The following is a 17,614-nucleotide window of genomic DNA, read 5'->3' as shown; positions in this document are numbered from 1 at the left end:
TGCAATGGGGGCTCTGGATGCAAAGCCAGCTCCCTCCCATGATCCCCAAGGTCCACTGCAGACAGGGCCAGGGGCTGTGCCCCACTGCCGAGGCCAGTAGCAGACAGCAGGTGACACTTTGGGGGTGATATGCCTCTGAGCCCATGCCCAGGACTGCACCAACATGAGAAAGGCACGAACATGAACTCAGAAGAAAACTGCACTCCCAAAGCCACGAAGCATCAAGCAGGGAAGCGGAAAGAGCTGCACAATGCACTCAGCCCTCCGGCTTGTTTTGTCCTTTTACCACTGTGATCAAGATCACCTCCACTCCTTTCCAGTTTTCACTTGCCCACAGGAATAGCTCGGATGGACAAGAAAGGTATAGTCAGCCCCTCGTTCCCTGCCCTTGCCATTTGTTCTTTGGAATCCTTTATCATCCCACAGAGCCAACTGGTTTACACTGGGGTTTGCAGTCCGTATGTTAAAGTGAGCACAGTAGTGTGCATGAAGCTGGTGAAGGGTCTAGAGAACACAAATGATGGGAAAGGCCACACGCTAAGAGGAGTCCCACCATCTTTTTCCCATGCAGGGCCTGCCGGGAGCTGTAGGGCTGCAGCTCGACATGCAAACAGCATTGCAGTGGCCCGAGGGGCGGGCGGGCACACAGTGAGCCCTGCAGTCCTGATGCAGGGTTAATTTTTAACTTATTGTAAATGGGAATCTGCTTTCAACAACCCTCTGATGGAATGCAGATAGAAGGAGCTGCACCGGAGGCAGAGCACTTCAAGACCTTTGAACAGAAAGCCTTGAGTAAACCAAAACTATTTTGTATGCTTTAAAGGAAAACAACAACAAAGAAAAAGCTTCATAGAAAAAGAAACAGACAAACAAAAGGTGAAGCACTGGGGCCATTATATCGTCTCCCACCTTCTTTTTGACCCCATAGCCCAGCCACCCTTCCCCACCATCAAAATCCCCAAGAAGCCAGAAACCCCCCATTTTCAGCTCTTTCCACACGACCACACAACACTGCTGTGTTTGATGGCTGTTGTTCATACAGTTTTATTCCTGGAAAATCCCAGGAGCGTGCAACGCTCAGAAATGCAGACCACCCCACCTCCTCCATCAGTGGTCTGCTGGACTGGGGCTTTTCAGGAGGAAATAACCACTTCTGGAAACAGCCACTTTTTCTCAGCCCCAAATGGTGTGATTACCTTATTGAAGACTCCAGTACTTTCAGTGCTGTTAGGCATTGCTAGGATGGCAGCACTCTTTCACTGGCCTCTCACCAAACACCACTGTCACTGTGAACTTAACCAGAACCTAGGCTGTGTTGTGGCTTTAATTACCTCTTTGACAGTTATCACAGCCATCACTTGCTGCTCACATATCAGCTGGCTCCAGCTCCCTATACAAGCTAGAGGAATGACTCCATGGTACAAGCTTTGTCCTGCCAAGACACCACGTCCACTCCACACTATTGGAGACCCTCCTTGACCAAGTCCCAGAGCCCTGAGCCTGTGGGTGCTCAGCAGACCATGACCCCATATTACACCCTGGGCTCTGCCCACAGCTCTGCAAGGAGCACACACCCCCGAGCTCCCATGGAGCCTGAGGAGCTGGTATTACCGGTGGATGCAGGTTTTGTCTCAGCCCAATGTCTCTTCCAGCTGCAAGGAGCTGTGCACCCAGCTCCCTGAGGCTGGCAGGTTGGTTGGCTTGCCTTTCCTCTCCATTTTTCTCTCTTTTTTCTTTTTCCCCTCCCATAAAGCCAAAGTTATTTAGGTGTTTTTTTTCCTCTCCCACAGGTTCAGGTGGAGGTGGAGCGGTGGGAGGGAAAGAGGGATGGCCAACCCCTTCTGCAGGCCTGGCACCCAATGATTGGGGAACCCAGTGAAGGGCATGGACTGAAGAAGGGAGGGGGGAGGAGGGAATAATAACTTAAAAACAGAAAAAAAAGCACAGAGAAAAGCCCAACAAAAGCACTTGGCCGGCAGTCAGCTCAAGTGGCATAGGGGGAAGACGGCTGGCAGGAAGTCTGGAGGAATCTCCTGCAGGTAAACACAGCTCTCCATTGCTTCCCACTCTGTGTTGAAGTCTCTCGGCTGGGGTCAGTAGAGTCTCACCCTCTCCCCATAAGCCCTGTTGCTTAGCCTCCATCCCTGCTGTGTGCTCCCTGTCTGCCTTGCTTTCCCCATGGCTTTTCTCCAGGGGGATACCACAGTCCAGCTATCATGCTTGGATCACTACAAAACTGGGCTATCCCTCAAACCAAAACGTAGGAAATGGGAGTGTGCTTTGTGTTCCCCTGTGCTCCTCCTTCAGCCCCGCACAGAACTGCCCTTTCAGCACCCATTTCATCCCCTGGCGCAAAGGTTATGCCTCCCCGTGTGGCTAGGGACATGTTGGGGGCCTCCTTGAGCTCTCCAGCCAGCCCACACCCTGTTGGGACTTCCTTCTTTCCAGCTACAAAATGATGGGTGAGCCAGGACTGAGCGCAACCAGAGCATTGCCAGCAGGCTGGGAAAGCCTCACACCACCCCAGTGTGGCACCTCCCATCCCTTCCCCATGCAAAAGCCTGGCAGTGAGGCGCTCCAGCCCCTGCTCTTCCATCCTTGACCACAGAAAAAAATCAGTTAATGCTTTAGGTATCAATTATTTTCCAGCTGCTCAAGCGTCCCCTGCGTACCTTGACCCCATTTTTGCCCAGAGCTGCAGCTGCTGTGCCACAGGTAGGTGAGGTACCTCCATCCCCAACTGCAAACCCACCCCTTCCCCATAACACCCACAACACAGACACAGTTTCTCTGGGGGAAAACCAGGTTTCATCATTTCCAAACGAGTTTGCAATCAGGAGTGAAGAAGCTCTGGGGCAGAGGCAGCTAGGGCAGATTTTATTGCTCCTGGCCCCAGCAGTTTGACTGGATGTGTTTACAGTAGTGCTGCCTTGCATAAACACCAGCATCATGACATCCTTGTTATTCCCAGCAGGCACAGTACCCATGCTGGGGGCTCTGCGGGTGTTCAGGGACAGAGGAGCCCAATCCCACAGCCAGGCTCTGCTTCACCTTTTGTTCCCAGTGTGATGTATTGGTGAGGTGCGGGCTGTCCTCCCTGCAGCCCCTCTTCCCAAAGGGCAATGCCATCCAGGGATGGTCCCTGGGCACAGCCACAGGGCAGCACTGTGCCTCCTACTGTGGCCGCTGTGCCCACTGGGTGTGAAAGCTCACAAGATAGGAAGCCCGTGCTGCTATAAATAAACCCTGTGGTTTAATTAGCAATTTCAACAGGCACGTTGGGCTGGAAGCAGTGCACAGCTAAGCCACGCAGCACAAAGGAGGGTCCCCAGTTGCACATCCAAAGAACGGCTGCGTTAGGACTGAGGCTCCCAGGGGCTGTGGTTTCACCGTGGCCTCGCAGCAACACCCTAACCCAAATTCCATTTTGTCCTCTGTCCCAGCCCCGATCCACCCTGTGGCAGAAACAGGTGGACTTTGTCCTCCTGGAATACGTGACACCAGGTCCCTCCTTCCGCAATGGCAGCAGCTGAATGTCTCTGACCACGTCATGGCAGGTAGGCTGCGAAAATCAATGTTTCAAGTGTTTTCAGCCCCCTCACTCTCAAGCACGGCGGAGGTTCCACTTGCTGCTCTGGGGTGGGCTCCAGCCTCAAAAACCGGCCCAGCCTGCTGCAGAGCACTGCTCCCTGCCAGACCCTGGCAGCAGAGCTTGTTTTTCTGGGGAAGCCAGGACAGCAGCAGGGCTGTTATGCCTCAGGTTAAATAGTAGGGAAAATTTGTTCTTGGAAAGAGCGGTGATGCAGGGAGGTGGTGGGGTCACCATCCTCGGAGGTGTTCAAGAAACGTGGAGATGCAGCACCGGAGGACATGGTTCAGTGGGTATGGTGGGGGTGGGCAGGGGTTGGACTCAATGATCTTACAGGTCTATTCCAGCTCTAATGATTCTACGGTTCTAATGACGGACATGTTTTAATGAGTGTGGTGGGGGTGGGCTGATGACCTTACAGATCTTTTCGAACCATAATGACTCAACAGTTCTGTGATTCCCCATTGCCAGAAGCTGGGTTCCTGATGGTTTCCCTTTCTCCCTATGCCTCCAGATTTCTGCAGTGTACCTCCTGAAATCCTTGCCCCAGCTGCCAACGAGACACTGGAGTTGGCCCTGGGAAGCCAGGTTGTGCTGAACTGCACTGTGCGCTGGGCAATTAGTGAGCACTGTGAGCCTGTCCCCACCTGGACCAAGGATGGGCAGTGGCTGGGCAGTGAGAACAGACAAGACAGCACGTGGTAAGGAGCCTGCCCCAGGGTACGTCCGTCTGGCTTTCTGGGCTGCCCAACCCACAGTGGCTCCTTCTCTCCCTAGGTTTGGTCAAAATGCCTCGGAGCGTCTCCTTGCCACCGTCCTGCAGGTCAACCTCACGCACAATGCCGACTTCGGGGTGTTTGCCTGCTGGGTCAGCAATGCCACAGCCACCTTCACCCTGCGGAGAGGAGGTAGGGAGACACTGGGAGCAAGCCCTGGTGGGGACAGGAGTGGGAAACCCAAGGAGGGCTCTGGCTTGGGGGTGACAGTGGTGGCCCCATGGGTGTCACGAAGCGGGAGAAAGAGAAATGGCTGCATGTTGAGGTGAACTACAGAAAGCTGGTTCTGGGCTACCAGCCGTGCTCACCATGCTCTTCACTATCTTTGCAGAGGCTGTGGGGCATGTGAGTGCAGTGCTGGCTGCCCTGTTGGTCCTGGCCCTCCTGGTGCTGCTGGCAGGGCTCTATATCAGATGCCGCCTGAGCGTGCTCCTCTGGTACAGGAACCACTACGGCGAGCTGGAGATGAACGGTGAGAAGGGAGCAGAGAAGAGGGTGGCCCCAGGATGAGCTACCTCTGGGCCTGGGCAGGCTCCTCTCTGGTACTAACCTCCCCTTTTCCCCCCAACCACACAGATGGGAAGCTGTATGATGCTTATGTGTCCCATGCCACTGCTCCAGATGACCGAAAGTTTGTCCACTTCATTGTCAAGCCACAGCTGGAGAACCGCTATGGCTACAAGCTCTACCTGGATGAGCAGAACATCCTGCCTAATGCTGGTAGGCACCATCTCTATGGCGTTGGGCAGAGGGACAGTGCTGACACCTGAATCTGAAATCCCAAAGAGGGGAGAGGTTGCACTGGGCAAGGGGCTAAGATGCTTTCTCTCCCCGGCACAGAGCCATCAGCAGACCTCATCATGAATGTGAGCAGATGCCGGCGTCTCATTGTGGTCCTTTCAGTGGCATACCTGGAGCAAGACTGGTGCAACAGCAGCTTTAGGTATGAGTCCACTCCTGCCTGCCTCTGGGAGAGAGGGCTGGCGGCTCCTCACCTCCTGCCCCATGCCTGTCTCACAGGGAAGGGCTCTGGAGGTTGCTAGAGCTTTCCAAGAAACCCATCTTCATCGTCTTTGAGAGCCAGTACCGGGAGATCACACACCCTGCCATCAGCCTGCTGAAGCATCACAGGAGTGCAGTGACCTTGCTGGTTTGGCGAGCAGGCTCCATGGTAAGGGCCAAGCAGGGTCCAACCCTGGTGCCCCATTTCATATCAGGCTCCAGATCTGCATGCTCACGTCCCAAACGTGCACAGGAAGGAGCTCTGCTCTAGGGTGTCCCCTGGCCAAGGAAACCAGGGCAGCACAGCTCACACTGTAAGGCCAGGCTAGGAGCTGCAGCTCTCCAGCAGGTCAGGCTGGTTTCTCCATCGCTGTGCAGGCATGCTGCCACGGCAGAGCACAGCCTTCACCTTGGCTGAGCTCCCAGCAGCAGGAGGAGCCTTCTCCAGACCTGCACAGGGCTGGCCAGGGCTGTTCTGCAACCCAGTACAGCTCATCTCCTTCTTACCCCATGCAGACCCCATCGTCAGACTTCTGGAAGGAGCTGTGCCTGGCCCTGCCACGCAAGGTGGCCTTCCGGGGGACAATGGGGGACCCACAGACCCAGCTGCAGGAGGACAAGGACCCCATGCTCATTCTGCACAGCAGCTACTTGGACAGCAGCCAGGGGGACCCCCACCCAGATGGAGACTTGGGTACAGGTACTTGTCACCCACTTCCTCTTCTCAGTTGGGTGGGAAGGTTAGGTTGACCCTTCCCCATCACTTGACCCTTATCTGCTCCTTCCAGGCCTCCGTGGATATGCTTTCAGAAGTCCCCCCCGCATCAGTGCCCCCGGGGGGCCCACAGCTTTGGCCACTGGAACGCAGGAGGACACACAGCTGAAGGACAGCCACAGATCCGAGATTGACGTCTCTGACCTGGGCTCACGCAACTATGGGGCCCGCACAGACTTCTACTGCCTGGTGACAGAGGATGATATCTGAGCAGAGCCACAGCCAAGCTGCTGAATCTCAGCATCCCCAAACGCTGTGGGACTGCACAGACTCTGGTCATGGTTCCAGGATCCCAGGCTCAGAAGAACTGAAGCTGGGTGGAGAGGAGCTGGCTCCTAGCAACATGCTCCATGGTGAAAAGCCATCATGGGGGGACATTCCTGTCCACAGTACCTGGGCACCCTTGGGTGGTAGGTCCTCCTCACTTGCTCTGGGTAGAAGGGACATTTTTCCTGCCTGACGGACAAATGTTGGGAGTGATGATGCCCTTGGAGAAGCACCCTGCACCCACATCCCTTTGCCCCTCATTCCCCTACCCTAATTGCTTGAGGCAGCATCACCCTCTGCCCCACAGAAATCCTCATGGCAATAAAATGCTGCTGTTCCAGTGGGTGTCGTCCATCTGCAGGGACACGGATGGCACTGGTGGATTCCACAATGAGTGGTGAGACAGTGTCCACAGGTGCTGTTCAAGCACAGGGATATCATTCAAGGTCTTTATTTGGGGGATACACAGTGCACAGCCTCTATGTGGAGAGCTGGTGGGACAAATGCACTGCCCCATCGTCCCAACATGTCACATCCAGTAGGGGGGAGGTCCCTTGTTGCCACACTGCTCAGTCTTCCCCCCTCCCCCCACCCCCATCTGCTGACTTCCCAGCCCCTGTTGTACCTACTCTACTCCATTTCCCAGATGGGGCACACCCAAGCGCAGGGTCTCCCTCCCCAGTCCCAAACCCCACTGGCAGACCCAAGCAACCCACAGCCTCCCGCACACCCCAACCCTCTGCCTCTGCTGGGTGAGCTTTAAACTCACGCTGGCCCCACCTGCACCGGGCACCGAGGGCATCTCCCCACCCTGCGGGGAGACGCCACCCAGCAAACACAAGCTAGCTGGCCCTGCCTGGATCTTGCTTATGCAGCACTGGTCCTGAATAGCCCCAGGTCCTTAACAGGGCAGCTACGGGGTCCTTGCTGCAAAGTGCACTGATGGTGCTTCTGGCTCCTTGCAGCCCCTTAAAACTTTGGGGAGACACCAGCAGCCATCATGGATGCCCCCCCATGCTCTACAAAGCCCCATCCCCATGCAGGGCACAGCCCAGCACAATGAGATTCTGGGAGCTCAGCCCTAATTAGTGGGGGCAGCTGGGATAGGGACACCCCCAAAAGCTTCCTGCCCCTCTGTCAAGCTTGAAGTGGTGCAAAAATGGTTTGGTGGGGGGGATATTTTCAGCTCCTGCATCCCCAGCCCAGAGATAGGGTTCCCAGCAGCAGGGGGTAGGCGCAAGGGACACGAGGAGCAGTGGGGACTATGCTACAGAGCAGGAGTCCTGAGGTGAGCGGCTCCTCCGGGGTCACAGGAGGCAGCAAGGCGCGTCCCGGAGGGGAGACTGAGGGCTGTGCAGTCCCTTCTCCCTGGGGCTGTTCTTACAGGCTGAGGAAATCCTCCTTCCGGTACCCCTTCTGCAAGAAAAAAGGCCACTTGTCACCCAGTGGGGTCACCCCTGGTGCTGTCACTACCCCTGCTCATGGGCACCTGTGGCCACACCTTGCCAGGAGGTAGAGACTGGGAACGCAAATATATTCTTCTCTGGCATGCTGTGCCCACCGTGGGCAGGTGTGTGTTCCCATCCCTCTAGGCACCTGGCACCCTAAGGATGATGCTCTGGGGATGTTCCCACCTCCACGTGAAGTGAAGGTGTGGAGTCAGGGCAAGTCATACACCCTGAAGCATTTGGGTGGCACATGTTTCCAGGGTGAAGCCCCCAGCCATGACTCCCCTGGGCTCTTCCCCAGGCTCCCACACCAGACGGAGGTACGTACCACCTTGAAGTCCCGGTGGAGCTTGGTGTATTGCCACATGTTGCCCAGGAGGCTGGCTGCTGCCCTGGAAGACTTTTCATTGTCTGAGCTGGAGCAGAGAGAGAAAATACAATCATATTTTGGGTAACAGAGGGCATGGAATGATACTCACCAGCCCAAGGATACCACCCCATAAAGTCCGAGGGCAAAGTGCTTCTACTAGAAGTGGTAAGAAGCACCCAGATGGAAAAACAGATGGCTGCGGTGATGGGAAACACCGTGGTTGGGATGGAAAAATAGACAAGCGAGCTCCCACCTGTCCCTCCTCTTCTTGACATAGAAGAGTTTCCTGAGGCCATCAAAGTAGACGATGTCACGAGCAGCCATGGGGCTCTCCACCACCAGGTTGTTGAGCACAGCAATGATGTTCACGATAACATCAGCAGGCGGTGCCTTGTCCCCGACACTCCCTGGCAGCTTCTCAATCAAGTGGCTGACTACCTTAGTGGCTGAAGGGCAAAGGCAATGTATCAGGTCTAGGAGCCAACCCCATAGGATGCATGGTGACCTAGGGAGGAGCCTTGCAGCCAAGGGGCCATGAGGCAGCCATGAGGCAGCACCAGGGGTGCTTCAAGCTCTCTGCTAAATCTCCGTGGCACTTGGGAGAGGAGCTGTGTGCGAGATGGGCTGGGGCAATAGATGCACAGCCAAGGAAGACAGAGAATGTCAGGGATGTTTGGTCACTGGAGAGAGAGAGGACACCACACAAGCATGCGTCTAGCTGTGAGCATGGACACAGGAAGGTGCTGAGACATGCCTGAAGGTAAGCAGAGGCCAAACTGAGGATCAAAAGGACGGAAAGCGTCCAGTGAGCTCCTCTGTGCCACCTCAGCCCTGCCCTCCCCAGCACTCACACATCTCATCCTTGTTGCGTGCATGGCGGGACAGGTTGCGGATGAGCCCTGTCAGGGAGCGCAGCTGGTGGTGGTCAGCGGTGCGGACGCGGTCCAGCACAGGGTTCAGGATGCGTTCCTGCTCCAAGGCCAGCCGGCTCAGCACACCTGCCCACTGCAGAGGCAAAAATACACAGTAGAGGCACCTACCAGATTTGCCTCATCTTCCTCCTCCTCTTGCTCAGTGTGGCAGGATGACCTGACTGGCGAGGAGTGTGATGGCCACATTCCCCCACCCAGGTAGCGCTGTGACCAGCAGCGACAGCCAAACAAGATGCTACAAGCCCAGGGGACGCTCCCCTCCTGTGTCCTCACCCTGCGGTCCCCAGCAGTGATGTTCTGCAAGGCACCCGAGGCTGCCTCAGTGGTGTGCTTGTTGAGCTCGCAGCGCTGCAGCAGTCGGTTGTAGATGCCCACAATCTGTGGGTTCCAGAGCCATTCCATGCCCTTGGGGTCCTTGGACACCTCCGTGAAAGTGACAATGTCTGCATTCAGATAGTGCTGCGGGGACAAGGAGAGCAGTGTTATACCCAGAGAGAACAATCCCTCTGTGTTGTCCTCTGGCTGCGGGCACCTCCAGCTTGGCAGGAAGCGGACATGTCAACCCAGCTGTGTCACACCCCTCAGCGTTGGGGGAGAGGGGTTTGCACCCATTGCTACATGCAAGTAGCACCTGATTCACCCTCTGAGTTCACCAATGTGTCCCACCCAGCAGCCAAGGCTGGTGTCCACCTCCACCCACAATCATGTTTCACCAGCTGTTTTCCCATGCTTCCACACCCCAAGCGATGCAGCTGTCAGAGCACAAAAATGCCACGGTCCACCCCCCACCACCTGCTGACCTCTCGAGCCTTCTTGCTCTGGGGGCTGAAGCAGCCCACCAGCTCCCCTGTCATGGTTCCACCATTATTCCTGCGGTGGCCCTCCAGGCGCTGGAGGGAGGAGGGAGGCATTTCATCGTAGAGGCGGTAGGAGAGGTTGCGCAGGACACAGACAGCATTCTCCACACTCTGGGGAAAGAAATGGGATATGAAGAGTGGAAGTCAGTCCTAGTGAATTGGCACACCCTCCAGGGCACAGTCCCATGGACTCCATGTTCAGAGTCACATCCGTGGCACCACCACTGACTGTACCCCACTACCCCCAGTAAGCTTGGACAGACCCAGCTTTGTTCTCCCCACTTTGTGGAGGATGTCTGGTGACCCCAAGGGACACAAGGGAGTGAGCAACGCCCCATCTGAGGGCACTGAAGCCCCAAACCTTCTGAGCAGAGCAAATCTTGAGGCTCACCTTGTCTTCTGACTTCCCTACTTCTAGGGAGCTGTTCACATAGTGGATCATAGCGTCCACCAGCCCATGGCACTCACGCATCTTCTGCCGGGTCTGCTGGCTTGCAGAGCTCAGATTTCTGCATGGGGAAAAGGGTCCATCATGGCAAGAAGTGGCATCACGGCCACTCATCCTGGTACCCCACTACAGCACTGAGGGCAACTAAAGCTTGTCCTATGGGGTTGACAACACTTTGCCTTGATGCACAAGCACTGCAAGGAACGAGGACCTCAAAAACAAGCTCTAGCGACCTTTGCTCCCTAGATTGGCAGTGCAGATGGAGTTTCTTCCCATCTAAACCTTTATCCACAGTAGGACTAAGGCTGGTCTAGAGCAGGTACCTGAGGAAGCCTGTGGAGTTGTAGAAGATCTCTGCCTCAGAGGGGTTCTGCTGGATGACACCAGAACCATCTAGGCCAGAGAGGGGGACCAGAACCAGGTCTGTGAGCTGCTCCAGTGTGTCTCGAGCCAAGCGATCCTTCAGGTTGTCACTGGAGGAAAGATTCCATAGGATCCCTGCATGGAAGAAATGGATCCTCAGTCCTGGGGACAATTAGAGAGCATGTCTGCCCTGGCCCAACTCACACTGGCTGCTCACAACCATGAGGCAGCTCATGGCTGGGGACACCACCCAGGTGTGTGTTGACAACACAAAGTTGTCCTCATGTAGTATCACCCTGGCCTTACTCACAGGCCAGGGGAACCAGATGCCTCCTCCTCAGTGGGAGGAGGACCCCAGTCCAGCCCTGTGACCATCTCTGACCTGTAACATTCTTGCGGAGCTCATCATCAGGCTCCCGCAGCGTCCTCATGAGCTCATAGATGCCGTTCTCCTCCACCAGCGCCAGCTTGTTCTCAGCATTGTCGTAGATGAGGTTGCGCATGGCACCTGTTGCATGGCGCTGCACCTCCTGGTTGGGGCTGTTAAAGAGCTTCACCAGCTTGGGCATGGCCTGGAGGCTGCGAGCCTACAACGGGAAACAGGTTGGGTGGAGGGGCCAAGCCAACTTCCCATGGGGTCTGAGGCTCCCTCCATCTCCTTCATCCTCCCAGGTGTGCCCCACCATACTGGAGAGGCTCATGAGAACTTTCCCCTCTGGTGCCCACCTGTTTCTTGGCATTACTGTCACTGTAGCATTTGTGCTGGAGGTAGGCAGCGCCCAGGACTTGTAGGTTGGGGTCACTGGCTATCAGGTATTTCACTGCTGAGGGCAGGTCAATGTCGTCAAACCTGGAAGCCACAGGCAGATGAGGAAGAGCCCAGAAAAGGCAATCACAAGGGTCTTCCATCTCTGCTCCACACCACATCCCACATTTCAGAGGAGATGTGTCAACCCATCTCCCTCCCCACCACACTCCTTCTGGCTTAGCAAGCACCTTCCCACCTCTATGTTTTTATGTTAGGACCTAAAAGCATATGCAGGACTCATTTAAAGGTGAACTTACGCCACGCTCCATGCCTGTGAGGCCAAATGATGCCAACCACCTCACTTCTCCTCTTTCCTTTGCAGCAAAGGAAGAACTTGGGAGTTTAGCCCTAAATCAGCCAAGTGACTCATGAGAACAAGGGACTAGGTTGGTTGGTACTCACCCTCCTGACTGCTGGGTGAGCAGCGTGCTGTGCCCGTTGTACATATCCATGGCACGCTGGTCCTGGAGGTGGTGGCTGGACTCAGCCAGGCTGCGCACGGAGGGCGCACGGGAGCTGTGCTCCACCATGCCCATGTAGGAGCTCCCAACGGCCGCCTGCGAGGATGGCTGGATGCTGCCAAAGGAGCTGGTGCTGAGCCGTGAGCGGTTGTTGCTCTGGAAGCGCTGAAGTGTGCGCATGGCTGGCGCCCGAATGGTGCGGCTCTGGGGCACCTCTCCACCATCCAACCAGTCGGAGCTCTTTGCATTGGAACCTGTGCTCATCTGCCTCTCGAAGGTGTACGAGCGGCTGAAGCCACCGTTGCCTTGGTTTTTGTAGAGGGACCGGTGCCCTATGGGGTCCAGCTGCTCCGAGATGATACTGTAGCGATCATCTGCGGTGCTGGGAGGTAGTGGCCCGTCAGCCAGCCGCAGGGAGCGCAGCGACAGCGTGTCAAAGCTCTGCCGGGCACGGTAGTTGCGCTCGTGGAAGGAGCTGGGCCGTGGGGAGGTGTTGGCAGCCTGTGACATGGCATAGCCCACGCCGTAGCTCCGGCCCTTTGGCATCCCCCCGTTGCTGATAGTTGCCATCCGCTTGTGTGGTGTGAGGTCCACAGCCGACCGCGAGGACCAGCTGCTTCCCTTGAGCGTGCCAAAATCTTTTTTGGCCATGGATTGGTACAGCTAGAGGGGAAGCATGGGATTAAGGGAGAGTGACCACATGGACATTCCTCCATCCTCACCACAGGAAAAGGAAAGGACAGAGCCAAAAGCCTCCTTGGTGCTGTCTAGTCATAGAATTATTAAGGTTGGAGAAGACCTCTAAGACTACATACGACCCCAACCCACCCACAACCGTGCCCACTGACGACATCCCTCAGTGCCACATGTCCACAGTTCTGGAACACCTTCAGGAATGGTGACTCCACCACCTCCCTGGGCAGCCTATGCCAGTGTCTCACCACTCTTCTACAGGAATTTTTCCTAATATCTAACCCGAACCTTCCCTGGTGCAACTTGAACCCATCAACTCTCATCCTATCCCTGTACTGAGGACAAGAATCCAATTCCCACCTCGCCACAACTTCCTTTCAGGCATCCTCTTCTCCAGAGTGAACCATCCCAGCTCCCCCTAAAACTTGTGCTCCAGACCTCTCACCAGATTCACTGCTGTCCTCTGACATGTTCCAGGCCTCTATGTGTTTCTTATAGTGAGGGGCCCAACACCCAACACAATACTCAAGGTGTGACCTCACCAAAACTGAGTACAAGGGAAGAATCACCTCCTGCTCCCACTGGCTGTGCTATTACTGATACAAACTAGAGTGCCATTGGCCTTCTTGGCCACCTGGGCACATTGCTGGCTCACATTCAGCCACTGTCAACTAAATCCCAGATGCTTTTCTCCCACACAACTTTCCACTCTGCCCCAAGCCTGTAGCGCTGCCTGGGGTTGTTGTCACTGAAGTGCAGGACCCAGCACTTGGTCTTGCTGAACTTCATCCCATTGGCCTCAGCCCATCGATCCAGCCTTTCCAGATCCATCTAGGGCCCTCCTACCCTCAGGTAGGTCAACACTAAGCTGTCTATCAGCACTCAGCTGTCTAAGCCATCCCCAGCTAGCACTGAGATGTGTGCTTGGTTCAGACATACCGAGCCTTTGGAGTCCAAGCCATTGGTCTGAGAGCGAGAGCTAAAGGAGGAGCGCACGGTCGTGCCATATGGACCGCCTGCAGGATGGAGATGGGAAATAATACACTCGTCTGAACATCTGGGACCAACACTGCCTCCCACCCTGCTGCCCTGGGGGGGGTTGCTAGGGGGCTGACAGTCAGAGGGCTGGAGAAGTGCCTGCTTCCAGCCATGGGGTGCAGGAAGAGGCTGCGGAGGAGACAGCACGCCTCCCATGGCCTCTCCGCCTTTTAAGATGCCCAATGGTGAGAGCAGTAATTGCTACTTTGGTGGGGACACGGCACCTCAGCACGGCTTCCCTTGGCCTTACTCAGCTGAGATGGGGGCTCGGGGCCGGCCATGCTCTGCTGCAAGGCTTAGTTATGATCTGGTCCCACTGGGTGGCTATCACCTGGGTGCCACCAGAGCAGGGATAGGGACATCCAGTTTAGGGCAAACAAGGCGCAGGGTGCCGGGGGGGGCTCTCCTGTCACTGGGGCGCAGCCCGAGGCACAATGGAGTGAAGCAGCAGGGCGGAGGCCGTGAGCTCAGACGTTAAATGGAGGCACTTGGAGCCCGGCCAGCAAGGCAAGACAGCACTGAGAGCAGCCCAAAGTGGGGCATGGGATTCCAGTACCCTTATGGGGCAAACTGAGGCTTGGGGACAACCAACCCAGGCTGGAGCCATGCTCCTCCGAGACGTGAAGCCCCTGTTTAGGTCAAAGGAAAAGGGGAACCCTCCACCCACAGAAAGCCGTCCCGCGGTCTCCCACCTCTGCCGTCCACCGGGTCAAGCACAGCGGTCTCAGGCCTTGGGGCAGCCGCCTGCCCCCGCAGCATCATGCGGATGCGGACCTGCTCCTGGACGCGAGCGCTGCGCAGCCGCTGGGCCTCGGCCGCCTCTCGGCCACGACCATCCAGCTGGCGGTCCGAAGGCAGAGCCAGCGAGCAGACGCCGGCCTCGGGCTGCAGGGCCGACAGCAAGAAGGCGTTAGTCTCCTGCATGGCGGCGGTGAGCGGTGCCGAGGCGAGCGCGGCCGCCCTGTGCAGGTGTGTGTGGCTGTGACGGCGGCGGGGCCTTCCCTGAGCTGTAGGGAGGCACCCGGCCCGCCCCGCCGCTGCCACGCCTCGGTGCTGCGGCCACCTGAGCAGAGACAGGAGCAACGTGGGCCCCGAGACCAAAGAAGCCCCCCCAGGTACCCACAAGCAGAGGAGGTGGACGTGCCCACAAGCAGAGAAGGTGGACGTGTCCACAGCCACAGTGACAAGAGCTGAACGGGCTGCCTAGGCAGGCTCCCCCACGGACCCCAATAGGCTCAAGGACACAAAAGCCCCTCCGTGTGGCCTCCAGGTTGACCTCTGGACCATCGCGTGGCCTCTCCCATCAGCCTGCCCCAGGCTCAACCTACACATCAATACCCAGACCCCTGTGCAGCCTCCATGTTGACCCCCAGCCCTCCACCAACCAGCCCTAGATCCCAGGCGGCCTCCTCAGAGAGTCCCAGAGCCCCACACAGCCTCCACATTGACCTCTAGCGAGCCACGGGAACCAACATCCCCAGACCCCCACATGGCCTCACCAGCCACCTATAGACCCCAGCCCTCCTTGGAAAGCCCCAGACACCCCCACGTGGCCACCCAGGAGAGGCCTGGAGCCCCAGGCATGCCGCTCATTGACCCCTAGAACCCTGGGCAGCACCATGGCGAGCCCTGGACCTCCAGCCAACACCTGGCAGTCTCCCTGATAAAGCCCTACAAGAGCCCACCACCACTTTTAGAGCATGGTGGCCAATCCCTCCTTGCTTTGCTTTCCAAATCAGTTGGGAATTACAAAAAAACCCAACAATAATAAATAAATAAATAAATAAATAAAGTAAAACCATGAGGCAGCTGAGTGCCGCCGGGCTGGTGGCTCTGAGCACAGAGGCAATGAATGCGGGGTGACTCAGCCACTGCTGTGCACAGGTATTAATTAGGCTCGCCCCACCCGCCCAGCCACCCTGACCAACCCCAGCTTGTGGAACATGCCTGCTCCCAAAATCCCCAGTGGCTTTGTTCCACTGCTTTCCCCCTGCCCGAATTCTTGGAGGGAGCCATGCACTCCTGACACAAGCTGTGTACGTTCTCAGCCTTGGGGCGGGAGTGAATGGGAACGTCAGTGCCACTGGTGGCTTCAGCACTCAGCGTCACTGCTTTGGCCCCGCCTGGCAGAAGCGTTTTGGGGTTTGGCAGCTAGTGAGCTGGCTCGGGCTTGCAACACCGGGTGCTGACAGCTCAGGATGGCTTTTGTCCTTTGGTAGGAGGGGGGAGAAAGAGCGGTGAGGAATGTGCCGCTGTCAGCAGGAGCAGCTTGGTGCGGGGCAGGAGAGTGTTCCGAGGGCAGGGATCTGTTCCCTGCAGTGGTAAAGCCCCTGATTGTGGTGGCCAACCCCATTGTGCCTGGGGACCTATGACCCCTAGACCCTCCCCATCTTTATCTGGGAGGTTTCATAGGGTTTGGAGGAGGGGTCACAGCCAGTCCTTTTTGGGGTCTACAGCCCTAAGGGGACCATTCACAGCTCTGTGCCACCCACACGGGTGCACCGCACTTGGCAGTGCTCAGCAGGGCACTCCCAGCCTGCATGAATCATAGTCCCCCCCCCGGAGCAGGAGGTTCACTCCCCATGCATGCTGCTGCTTGCTCATGGCTGTGTACCAGGCTCCAAGGGGTGGGGGGATACCTCCAGGTACATCCCTACATCCCCAAACCAGGGAGTTGGGGCTCTACAGCTCTGCAAAAGGCTTTGGACTGGATGCTTAAAATAAAATAAAAAATAAATAAATACAGTAATTTGCTACAAAAACCCTATTTGGAGCAAAACTGAGGAGATGCGATCACACCCAGAGATGCAGAGATGAATAAACTCAGCATGGACACACCAGGAATTGCACCCCAACGGCACTTCCCTCTGCAGGGTGACTGCGCACCATGGCCCCCACAATACACCAATGCCTGTTGTTCCCAAAGCCCCACTGAGTGCCGGTCCCGAACCGGCCGGTCTTGTGGCCACCGATGCCACCAGCAACAGGGAGTGGCCAACAGCACAGCAACACATGTGCCCAGACTGTCCCTTTCACAGCAGGGAAACCGAGACATGAGGACACTGGGGAGGGGTCAAAAACGCTGCTTGGCCAGAGCTGGCCAGGAGCGCGCAGCTGATGGATGACTCTATCAGTTTCCCAATGGCATCCGCGTCCCCTGGCATGATGTCAACCCGCACTGGGGACAGCCACGCTCGCAAAACACTTACCTTGTTGGGTGGCCCCACAGGGCTGGTGCCCTGCAGCATCCTCCGGCTGGGTGCACCCCTGGGTGCTGTTGGGGAGTCCCGGCGTGGGGTCGGTGAATCCGTCTGTGCGGTGGTGGGCGTGGGGCCGTGGCAGGGCCCGCCCCGGGAGCTTACCCAACCAGTCCCTTCACCGTTGTTTTGCATGTGCGCTCCAAACCCACTTGCCTCTCAGTCAAGTTTGTGCTTTTGGGGCTTGTGGCAGGGTTCTGGCTCTTGGTGGCTCTGCATGATGCCATACTGACCCACCTCCTGGATCTGCTGCCAATGGAGATCCCACCTTCATGATGCTCTGGAAAGCACCTTTGGTCCCTACTCCATGGCCTTTGGCCAAAGTGTCCATTCCAAGACATTCAATTGAATCCCCTGTTCTGGCATGGGCACCCAACAAGAGGGGCTCCAAAAAGAAAAACAGGGAGTGGAGGCAGAGGTGGGGGGCACAGCCGTTGGGGCAGGAGGTTCCCCACACCCTAGAGGCTCCTAGGGAGCATGTCTGCATGTGTGGGATTGAACAGGATCCCTTTGAAGACCAGATAAGCTGA

General features: G+C 56.7%; 2 protein-coding genes across 3 annotated transcripts; one reads left to right on the top strand and one right to left on the bottom strand.

Annotated features, from left to right (window-relative positions):
* The first annotated feature begins 1,876 nt into the window (after window positions 1-1,876).
* SIGIRR (single Ig and TIR domain containing) lies at window positions 1,877-6,749 on the top strand. 2 transcript variants are annotated; one of them, XM_010710878.4, is made up of 11 exons: window positions 1,877-2,039; window positions 2,650-2,715; window positions 3,444-3,557; window positions 4,104-4,290; window positions 4,367-4,497; window positions 4,697-4,837; window positions 4,942-5,085; window positions 5,206-5,308; window positions 5,386-5,536; window positions 5,884-6,067; window positions 6,156-6,749. In XM_010710878.4, the coding sequence occupies exons 3-11, from the start codon at window positions 3,551-3,553 to the stop codon at window positions 6,350-6,352; spliced, it is 1,245 nt and encodes a 414-aa protein (XP_010709180.1). In that variant the 5' UTR covers window positions 1,877-2,039; window positions 2,650-2,715; window positions 3,444-3,550; the 3' UTR covers window positions 6,353-6,749. The 2 variants fall into 2 exon arrangements, with proteins under 2 accessions (XP_010709180.1, XP_031409280.1); XM_031553420.1 differs by lacking the exons at window positions 1,877-2,039; window positions 2,650-2,715; window positions 3,444-3,557 and having other exon boundaries at window positions 4,094-4,290.
* Window positions 6,750-6,844: 95 nt separating this feature from the next.
* On the bottom strand, window positions 6,845-14,873 carry PKP3 (plakophilin 3). The gene is made up of 13 exons (XM_010710877.3): window positions 14,520-14,873; window positions 13,729-13,805; window positions 12,038-12,759; window positions 11,554-11,677; window positions 11,210-11,414; window positions 10,788-10,962; window positions 10,408-10,525; window positions 9,960-10,127; window positions 9,433-9,618; window positions 9,079-9,232; window positions 8,481-8,673; window positions 8,186-8,273; window positions 6,845-7,825 (listed from the first exon to the last, which is right to left on the bottom strand). The coding sequence occupies exons 1-13, from the start codon at window positions 14,749-14,751 to the stop codon at window positions 7,790-7,792; spliced, it is 2,478 nt and encodes an 825-aa protein (XP_010709179.1). The 5' UTR covers window positions 14,752-14,873; the 3' UTR covers window positions 6,845-7,789.
* Window positions 14,874-17,614: the final 2,741 nt, after the last annotated feature.

The sequence above is a fragment of the Meleagris gallopavo genome, chromosome 5 (assembly GCF_905368555.1).
Source record: "Meleagris gallopavo chromosome 5, MGAL_WU_HG_1.1, whole genome shotgun sequence".
Taxonomy (NCBI): Eukaryota; Metazoa; Chordata; class Aves; order Galliformes; family Phasianidae; genus Meleagris; species Meleagris gallopavo.
Note: the sequence above shows the minus strand (reverse complement) of the source record. Positions and strands in the feature narration are given on the sequence as shown.